The sequence below is a fragment of the Apostichopus japonicus genome, chromosome 9 (assembly GCF_037975245.1).
Source record: "Apostichopus japonicus isolate 1M-3 chromosome 9, ASM3797524v1, whole genome shotgun sequence".
NCBI classification, from domain to species: domain Eukaryota; kingdom Metazoa; phylum Echinodermata; class Holothuroidea; order Aspidochirotida; family Stichopodidae; genus Apostichopus; species Apostichopus japonicus.
Genome location: NC_092569.1, coordinates 16,916,823 through 16,927,630, shown reverse-complemented (window position 1 = coordinate 16,927,630; position 10,808 = coordinate 16,916,823). Strand labels below are relative to the sequence as shown.

The 10,808-nt window shown below is 34.2% G+C and overlaps 1 protein-coding gene across 1 annotated transcript; it reads left to right on the top strand.

The window, feature by feature from the left end:
- Positions 1–382: 382 nt before the first annotated feature.
- LOC139973642 (uncharacterized) lies at positions 383–8,683 on the top strand. The gene is made up of 8 exons (XM_071980461.1): positions 383–496; positions 3,939–3,984; positions 4,553–4,722; positions 4,995–5,259; positions 5,497–5,711; positions 5,859–6,164; positions 6,506–6,767; positions 8,067–8,683. The coding sequence occupies exons 1-8, from the start codon at positions 416–418 to the stop codon at positions 8,372–8,374; spliced, it is 1,653 nt and encodes a 550-aa protein (XP_071836562.1). The 5' UTR covers positions 383–415; the 3' UTR covers positions 8,375–8,683.
- The last annotated feature ends 2,125 nt before the right edge of the window (positions 8,684–10,808 follow it).

Here is a 10,808-nt window from a genome sequence, read left to right as displayed (position 1 = left end):
TTAATAACAAAATTCTACACCATATTTCGTAAAACTGCCTTTTGTGACACTCAAAGACGTATGGTTAAGTGTCTAATAAAAGAATTGAGCATAATCTTGTTATACTCAACCCACTTCTATACATTACATACACACAAGTCATCTACAAACATGGCAACGTGACGTAACGAATCCCTCTTTCTTGACCGACTGGAAGTTTCCACAGTGGATGGATGCTTTGAATACTTAAATGTTAACAACTGACAGACGGTAAATCACAACGTACAAGTACAATGCGATCTGGCTGTGAGACATCACAATTTTACAACTTTATAAATGCACTTCGGGTCATCCGTTGTTTTTAGGAATATTTCTTACCTCTAGAGATACATTTCATTTGAATTGTCATTCGTATTTTACCAAGACATTCATAAATATGGAGCTTTCCGTGGCTGTTCGAGCAGTATTTGCATTCTTGTGCACAACAACGATCGCTTTTACGTCCTCAGAAGAAACGGTGAGTTAAACATTTTACAGTTTCTGATCTTATTTCGTATCAATCTTTGCGTCCACGTTTCTGTGTTGCTTGTTAGATGTAATAATTTAAACAAAATGTCATGTAGACAATTCAACTACTGGGAATTATTTTTTACATGTTTTTTACTTGCTTGCTTGCTTGATTATAAATTTTCCCACAAAAAAAAAGAGAAACTTGTTATAACTTGATAACCTTTTTTTTACAATTTATAATGCAACATTCTGATTTTTAGTAGCTCATGCAGTTTTAATATGGCCACTAATAAAAAATTAAATGCATTTTTCGAACTCTTCTTCTATATAAATTCCTTCTTTCCAAAAGAATAATCTATCGCCAGCAGCCTACATAAAAGTGTGTTTTTGTTTTAAATTTGCATTGCAACTAATCAAAAAAATTGCATAACATATTATGTTCTCTGTTTAGATATATTTAAAATTTTACATTGCCTTGATAAACTTTCTCTCATATTTTCAATTAATATCGCACCTTATCGCCTATGTATCTGGCTAAGTGTATTTATTTCCCATTCGTCGCTGATGTATGCAATAACACTAAAGCTGAAAACTACATTCGTATGTTTTTCTTTATGGTTAGGTACATAACTGTTGATATTTTCAAAATAAAATACGACATTTGATAAAGTTATTTTAAGACAGTTGAACAGTTATACTCTATTCATTTTAGAAACTGTAAAAGTTCCAAGGTAGATCTCACTAAATTTCATTAACTATGATCAAGACGCTATCAGTTTTAAATAGATATGTAAAACTGCCTAGTAACAGAACAATTTGACTACAATGGTATGCTAAGTATTTACAAAGTAAAGTATAGGTTAATCATACTCGAATAAAAAACAATCTTTAAACTTGATTAATTCAAGTATCCAACTTTTGCTTCTTATTTCAAGCGAAAAACATGTAATATTAATAATAATAATTGCAGTCCGCTTTCTATTACATAAAATTACTGCACTTCTTGTCCAAGTGGCGCCTTCGCCGTATCGCGTTTGCACTAGTCAAACTTAATTATTTTAATAATATATTGTATAATTGAAAAAATTTGTAAATTCTAGAAAATTCTTGATCATTTCATTACTTAATCTCTTTGTCACGTAGGTCTTAAATTATGTTTGAGCATTAATAGCTAAGGAAAATCATTGTCAATATATTTATATCATACTCAAAGTATCAACAAAGTTATTGCAATATTATCGGCGGGCCTGTTAAATGATAACGTTGTTTGTTATTAGACAAACATAAACTTCCATGTAGTAACTTTGGAAATATCTGTGCTGAAAGCTTAGACATAACAAATAACCCTTTCTGATAAGGTTTGTAATTAAAATTCGTCTTCTTTGTCCTTGTTTGTCAATCGACGTCATTTAACGAGACTGGGTATACTTTCGGTCTAGATTACTTAATTTTAAATCAGAAAGAACATATGTTTAAAAACCTTGCTATTATAAATTACTAATATATTTCCCGAATAGTTTTATTTCATTTCCTTTTAGTAAGCATTGGTTAATATTTGAATGTAACCTTATTTTAACCTTGCATAATTGAACTTGGCCATACTTGCATGGGTAAACTTCAATGACTATACTTTACTTGCAATAATATACCCTGGAATTGTGGTTTAGTTTAAACTAAGAATATATATGTATATATGTTTATCTCGTTTGTTCAAATCTGTCCTTCTTAATGTCTTAAAAGTATTCAAAAGTTACAAATACCGGTTTCCCAGACGTTTACGACTATTTCACGATTATTAAGTTAATTTCTTAAGCTATCACAAAGTAGTTTTCAACTTGACAATAGAACCCTTAAGTACTATATTTTGGTATTCTTGGAATTCGAAAAGTATCCGTATGGGTACTATACTATAAACCTAGTTCCCGGCGACTTCGAATTATGACGTTTACAACAATTGCACCCTTAATTTGTTTGACTATTTCTTTCATGTAACGTTAATCAGTTTTTAACATAGATATATCGATATCAAATATCGTTAAGTACTTTCACATGTTTTAGTTTTAGTTTTTTTGCAATTTAAAGCATAATATTTATTTACACCGGCCGATATTTCATGTAAATCTATCGCATGCAATTGGTACATTCCATACCGTGCCGTATTTCAATGTCAACCAATAGTGTACATTCACTGTGTAAGAAAGGTCTTAATTAATAAATACAACATATTGTTTATAGAACTCGTAATTTCTTTTCATATACTCAATTCCATAACACATAAAGTATGTGATGTGATTGTTTTACACTTTAACTCACGTCGTATACTTTTTTCATTGAAATAATTGATTTGTTTTATCATGCTAAAATCACTGGCAAATATGTTATAAACAATAGGCTCAAGTTATCAATTTAACTCAAGGTCACTTCGTTAGTATGCATGGAAAACCATGACTTCTTTCACAAGTAGGCTTTTCTTAATTCCAATCGTCTTTCATTTATCATCCCTGACAACGCTGCGATAGCACCGCATACAATCTCTGCGTCAATAGTGTAAGAAATGTTCATATTTATGGCAATTTTAGGATCTTGATCAGTAAAAAATTATTATGTTATTTCAATTCCTCCAAACAAATGAAACGATACTACAAAAACTTTCAATGTTTAAATCTACCGCTCTAAGCATATTGCGACGCTGTCCAAATTTCTATTTTAAATATAACAAATAAGGATGATTTGTTCATTTACTGAAGTTACTACTTCTATAAACAAAATACAAGGAAATGTCATATCGAACTTAATGATATGCTGAGACGACTGTTTATATGAAAATCTATGTATACAATAAATATTTTGTCACATTTTTCGTTAATGTAAAAAAAGTAAAATTCAAAATTATTCAGTCTTCATAAAGTTTTCATCGCACACTTAGTTTTGCAAACAATATATTATATTTCATCTGTCTTCCCGGAATGTATAGCCAATACCTTTGCAATTATTTCTGGTGCAAATAAGAAGAAGAAAAACTTCACAAATAGATTGAGTTTGAATTCTAGCTAAGGTTTAGTCAACCAACCTAGCTCTCCCCTCCCCCCCCCCCTAAAAAATATGTATACATATATAAAATTCATTATGGCAGATATTTACAGTAATTTCTGATTTTTTTTTTTACTCATTTCACCAAGTTGGGTACACATTTCAAAATTAAAATGGAATAATTATATAACTGTAATTGATGAAGTTCTCTAACATCCTGGCGTAGGTAAGAATGTTCGTGAATAACCATTCATATTAATAATCATTTTGAATTTTTTTGTTCAAAATTCTTAATTTGCCTGTACATGATTATTTGATAAATGAAGTTAAGAAAAATTGATAGATCTTTACATGCAGTTTCAATCAATAAACACAACATATTGACATATGTTTTGTATGACTCTTCTTCTCATTAATAGACTGTTCATCGGAGAAGTTTACCTTCAACTACAGATGACACTCAAAGTAAGATTTAACACCGATTTACCTCAATTGCTTTGTTTTGTCATTCCATCTAAATATAAAAAACTTAGTTAACCAATATTAATGAGTTTCGTTATTTTCATTTATATTTCTGTTTTTATTTCTGTTTCATTGACAGTATATGTTTGAGACAGTATTTAGTATGTTACTTTCAACAAATTAACAACAATGCAAACATTACAACTTACATTTTTGACAATTGTTTTAAAATATTAATAATATCGCCAAAAAAATCGAAAAAAAAACTGAAGGAAAAGAGAGAAGGAAAGAAAGAGAGAAAAAATAAATAAATGCAACGTAAGCTAACACAAGAAATGATATATTTACCAAATTTGATGTAAGGTGTTCATGTTACTTTTCAAACAATTATCTAGTTCCATCTTTCCCGCTGCGGCTTTAGCAATTTCCTAAAATGACAGAGAATGTCAATTTCTTGGAAGGATTATTTTAACTGTCAAGTATCAATATATTGTGCCACAATTTTGTTGCAAATTGAACACAAAGCATGCAAATTATATAATTTTTCAATATTTTTATTTCTTTTTAACAGTGGCTCAGTACTTTTTTTATCAACGTTCTGAATACCCAAAAGACTGCCGAGACGTTCAAAGTCAATGTTCTACCTCCAACTCTAGCGGCGTATACATTATCAAGCCAGAGGGATTTGAAGAACCATTTGAGGTTTACTGCAACAACGACATTGGCGGAGGAGGCTGGACGGTACGTCTAAATGGAAATGCTCATGTCATAGTTTAAACTTGATAAGCCTGATGTTAGCATGTAGGTGTTATGACTTGACAATGTGTAGGGTTCATCAACAAGTCGCAACCTCCACTCAGTAATGTCGAGTTTGGGCTGTTATTTTCGGAAATGATCTTTGTTAATAGTTACATGACTGGATAAAATGAATTGTCCTTTTCATATCTGTGTGCAATTAACAGAGTGTTTTTAAGTGGTGATAGTATTCTCAACCTGTTTCTCTGCTATTGTAGGTCATACAACGCCGCGACAGCGGTTCTGTGAATTTCAATAGGAGTTGGTCACAGTATGAAGATGGATTTGGTTTTCTCTCAACCGAGTTTTGGCTCGGCAATGAAAAGTTATCATATTTGACGAACCAAGCAGACTACGAACTTCGTGTGGACATAGAATTATCCAACGGAGCTTCTTTCTATACAATATACAGAGGTTTTCGTATCACTGATGAATGGGGGCAATATAAGGTTGCACATATTGGACCACTCGAAAGTAATGCACGTAAGTACAAAATGATCATAAAAAGTAAATGAAAAACGTTAATGTTAACACAATCAAAACTTTATTATTTAACAATTACATACATTTAAGTCGTTTTCTACATTCTGCATAATCTTCTCAACGTTACTTCTTCTTATTTAACCATTTTACTTTAAGATGATCATATTTCATGGCAGAGGTAATTGCAATCATGCTTGTCAAAATTGGAAGTATGTTCTTGGTCTTACCACCTGACAGGTACATTGATCTCTACATGTCCTACGAACATGGTCTACGGAACATGTACTTGCCAAGCAACATGTGAAGATCCCAACGGACAATCTGGTTGTAATAGTGACTGCTTGGGTACTGAGGGTTGCACCTGCCCAGCTGGTTTCTTAATGCAAGGGAATGACTGTATCAATAAGAGTGAATGTGGGTGTTTCGTAACAGAGGCCAACCTGGTTGTACCGGTGAGTATTTTGCACCAGTAATTTCAATATCAAGTGACAATGCAAACGAAACAGAAATAAAACGTAAGTTAAACGATAACGCAAAGTGTAAGAACAATCACCATTTGAAATATATGTCTTTTTATATTTTCATGAATTTAATTTTAGAATGGAGAAGCATCCGTTAACGATGACTGCACGCAAAGGTGTTCTTGTAACGATAACCAACTGACCTGTGCAGCCTACAGCTGTAGTACCAATGCTGTGTGTAATGTCGAGAATGAAGTACGACAGTGTAATTGTAATGCGGGGTACGAAGGTGACGGTGAAACTTGTGAGCCCTTGTATACAGACTGCCAGGATGTTTATGACGCTGGACATAGGCAAGATGGCGTGTATACAATCATGCCTACTGGATGGCCTGGTCTACCATTCAACGTATCTTGTAAAATGGAAAACGGTGGAGGATGGACCGTAAGTCTTTATTGAAACACTATGAATGTTTCAACTATGTTTCTGTGATTGTTTAATGAATAATTCTATTGTTAACGGTAATGAAAGTACGCGTTTATGTTTACCATGGATTCAGTATATTATAAACACTTAAGTAGATGTAAATGATGACAACCCTTTACATTACCCTCCTCTTAAGAAAAGACAGCGCAAAGAAATGTCTTAAGTTTTATCAGACTGAAATATCATTCTATATATATATTTAGTCGTGCGGTACTCTTAGATTGAATTTGTCTGTTAGCATGCTTCAACGACTCCCATCATTGTATTTCTTTTTGTATTCGTACTCGATGTCTTTCCAGGTTTTTCAACGTCGTAACGACGGCTCTACTAGTTTTTATCAAAATTGGACTGAGTACAGAAACGGGTTTGGTGACAGCAGGAACTTATGGCTGGGAAATGAAAAACTTCATTACTTGACGAATCAGAAGAACTACAAGCTTCGATTTGACATCACTACTTCTAGTGGATCGGCTAAATATGCTGAGTATACAGAATTTCAAATCGAGTCTGAAAGCAGCAAGTACACAATGAATAAACTGGGCACTCACAGCGGAACTACAGGTTTGTTACATATATGATATTTGCTTCTTACCTTGGATAATAGGTCAAGTTAAAGTTACTAGTATGTTCACAATGAACTTCATGAGAAAATTTTCGTCGCTGTTTCAACACATCTTGATAATAAATATACCTACAAAATATGCTCTAAATACACTGGATCAGAAACCCTTACAAACAGAGTTTGGTGTAACACCCCGCCCCGCCCCTGCCCCCCCCCCCTACTTTCACATTTTACGCACACTGAATAATGTATCGAGTTTATAATACCTTTTTGGGTATATATGATAATTTTCACGCATTAATTAGAACACAAAACAGATATAAACAGTGAAGAAATAATACCACGCATATTCAGGTTTTCTTAATTAGTTGCGAATGATGTGAAGAACCTTCTTTACTTTCGCTAGTGTTGGCGTTATAATCTTTAAAAAGGATAGAAGGTTTTGTCTCGAATTGGATTGGAGCCAATGATCTGATTAATTGCAATATTCTCGTTCCATTTGGATCAGTTACTTTAAAGAAACAGTACAGTGTTATATATTTACTATGTCACCGTATCAGCTGGATACCGTTGGTATCATAAACAAAATATTGAAATAGTCTGAATAGCCGATGAAAAAGAATATTTGCTGAATGAGAAAGCATCAGTCTAAGAACAGGAAATATTATGGAAGAGAAATACGACCTAACATCTTCACAGAACAATTTTAATGCAAATTAATTCCCGATGGCTTGTAGAGAACACTTACTAGCAACAAATTAATGTTTCTTATAACATCTTTGAAACATTTATACCAAGAAGAGCCAAACACGTTGTTTGAAGACAAAGACAACCCTAGACATAGACTGAAATTACAATGTGAAAATAATACCTAAAAACTAGTCAATGGAAAGCCCAGGATTTAGTTCTCATTTAGAATCAAAAACAATATTTACTAATTTAACCATATTATTTAATATCATTAAACAATTATTTCCTGTTGACAAGCCTATTTTTTATATTAAACATTATTTATTTAAATCCAAATCAATCGTCATCTCCTTTGAGACGTAAGCTTGATTCAACAAAAGAGCAATACAGAATAAATAAGCAACAATTTTGATGATCTCGGAATGACCCCATTAAAAATGAATTTTGAATCTCTTTCAATGTGAATACCCACCCCCCCCCCCCTCTTCCCAGTATTCTGTTATACTATTTTAAGTCCCCCAAAATGTATATAATAGATGTGGATACGCACGCTTTTGTTTCTTGGCCATGTATTAACAACTGGTGGTTCTTGCTGTTTTGCTTCACAGGTTCTGGTTTCTATTATAACAAAGGAAAACAATTCAGCACACATGACCGGGACAATGACGCATGTGGTAGTTTCAACTGTGCAGAGAAGCACAGGAGCGGCTGGTGGCACACGAGTACTTGGTGTTATTGCTATTACACTTATAGCTATTGCTATTATTTCCAATACAGCAGCAGCTGCCATACATTATGTACTTATGAAAACCTCAACGGGGACTACAATGGAGGCAACGGAGAGAGGATCTTTTCTCACTATTATAATAACTGCAACCCCCAAACTGTTGAGATGAAAATTCGACCGATCTCTTGAGTTGATGACGGTTAGTCTATCACGTGGTTTCTATCGAAACCACGGTGGAAAATATGAGCTGTAAAACGAACAGATAGTTTTCTTTATCAGCAAGACAAATCAACTGGACGACACGAGCCCTTTGTAGTATCGATAGATTATGTATCATCTTCGAGGATTGAAACCTCTCAAGAAAACTTTAATGAGGAGATTATTTGTTCAAATGTGTGAACACAGACTTAATCTTTAGACATATTGTTGAATATTCCTTGAACTGCAATTATTACCTAAACTGTAATAACTGTAATAAATATGAACGAAATGATCAAATATGTGTATTTATTTGGTTTCTTGAGTTTATATCAACAAAGTACAGTGGAGTAACCAGCGGGGGGTGTAGGTGGGGGGCAGGTGACGAGAGCCCCCAATCAAATGTCTATCCCTGTCGTTGCGTATGAATGAAATTACCTCGATAGATGTGCAGCGCAACCCTTTCTTTTAACTGCGTTTCACTACAAACACTTCCTTGTTTAAAAATTAGTTTAATTTGTTTTCAATACATTCCCCGAATACAGATCTAGCGAAGTATTGTAAAAGCACCATAAATTATTCTACGTATGAAATTTTGCCTGGTAACCTATTCTTCCTAGCTTCATATTGCCAAAAAAAAAATCGTATTATAATATCCGTGGCCGTCTACCATATCCTTATGTCAGTCTCATCCTGTTTCTTTGTTTATGATGTCAACTATTATTTCACACATTCAGTTCATGAACTTTGTGCCAAAGACAGTTCGTAACAGAATGGTAAAGAAAAAGTATCCCCAGCCCTCAATATCCATTGAATAATGTGGTAGAGATTAATTTTGATTGCACGGTACAATGATAACACAACAGTGTATATAAATATTACCACACCAGGCCTCTGGATATTTTTGAGAGGATTTGTTACCATCTCTATCTTTAACCTTAAATATGAGAGTTAAAGTTGTTTCTCCTTTAAAGGGTGTGAAGACTCGCGCATAAAGAAACGTCTTATGCCGATAATCTGAAATATTTTCGAATGAGGTGTAACAGAAGTATTAGACACCACCATCGATCACAGAAAATACACACACATCTTGCTACCGTCGGTAATTAGACACTAGTGTACAGTCAGTACAGCTGCGGTCAATAACCACAACACAGTGTACAAAAGATACAGCGATGGACATCTCAGGTCCAGCTAATGATAACAAGGTATCACGATTCATTACTGTCAGCATTTTTTAGCGACAAGAGAAAAACTTCACTTGCAAGCAACGGAAAGTCAACTTGTTAGAGATGGCGGCACGCTGTTCGGGGAGAGTCGTCAATGCCTTTAAATTTCGTGTGCAGTATATAATGTTTCCTTCATAGCCAAGGGGGCGGGGGGATGTCGGATTATTTAAAAATGTTTATGTATTCTGTTACATCGATGCTTACAAAGAGCCTTAAAATCAAAAGCGTGGGGTTGGGGTAAGTCGGATTACTGTAATGTGGTGCGTCCTGCTTTTACGGAATCTTTAGCGAGCCGCAAGATCTGTCTTAACCGACATTATAGTAGAAAATAAGACTAGTACCTGACAAACTATAATCAACCAAACATAGTGTGGTACTTTTGAAAATACCTCGATTATATACGACACACAAAATAATTACCATCTTATAACATACGGTGAGACGAGCTAGTGTACATGACTCAATGTCAATCCTTCGATACTAATTATTCACATTTCACGTTGAATAATGAAACCGGTCATCTAGACGGCAGAAAAATACGAACACATTTTTGTGTATGACATTCTTCTTAGATTCCCTGGCCGTCTGGCAGTAGACAAGACATCGTATCATGTTCTTCGAGAGAGGAGGGGTAGGCTGGTGGAGCATCTCCCATTTTCAGTGAGGATAAAATGACTCCTTGTATTTTTGAAGGAAGAATTACATCATGCACTTGAGGGGTGAAACTGCCCCCCCCCCCCATACCCACTCAACCTAGGCCTAAGCAAAGTTTTATTAGCACAATTTTACGTGGGTATTTTGTAATAAAGACTCAATATTTTGAGATTAAACGTCGAAAAACTCGCTCCATCCCTCATTCCCCGATCCCCTCACCTCCTACTTCCAAATAGATTTATACATTTGCCATAAGACCTACATTAAATAACACACACACATTAAATTAACACTTGTATAACACATAAGTAGTTAGAATTATGCGACATATAGGCTTTCTTATCTATACAAGAGTTTCTTTGAAGAGGAAGGGATATCCCACCTCTTAGACTCAGCCAAGGGTGGTAATCAGCCAGCAGTGTCGCCCAAACTCCCTAGAAAAAATAATTTCTGGCCACGAGCTTGGTAGAACTATTTGGGGGAAAATGATGATCTGATATCGAATAAAATGATAGTTTTAAACCTTCAATTAACGATTTTAG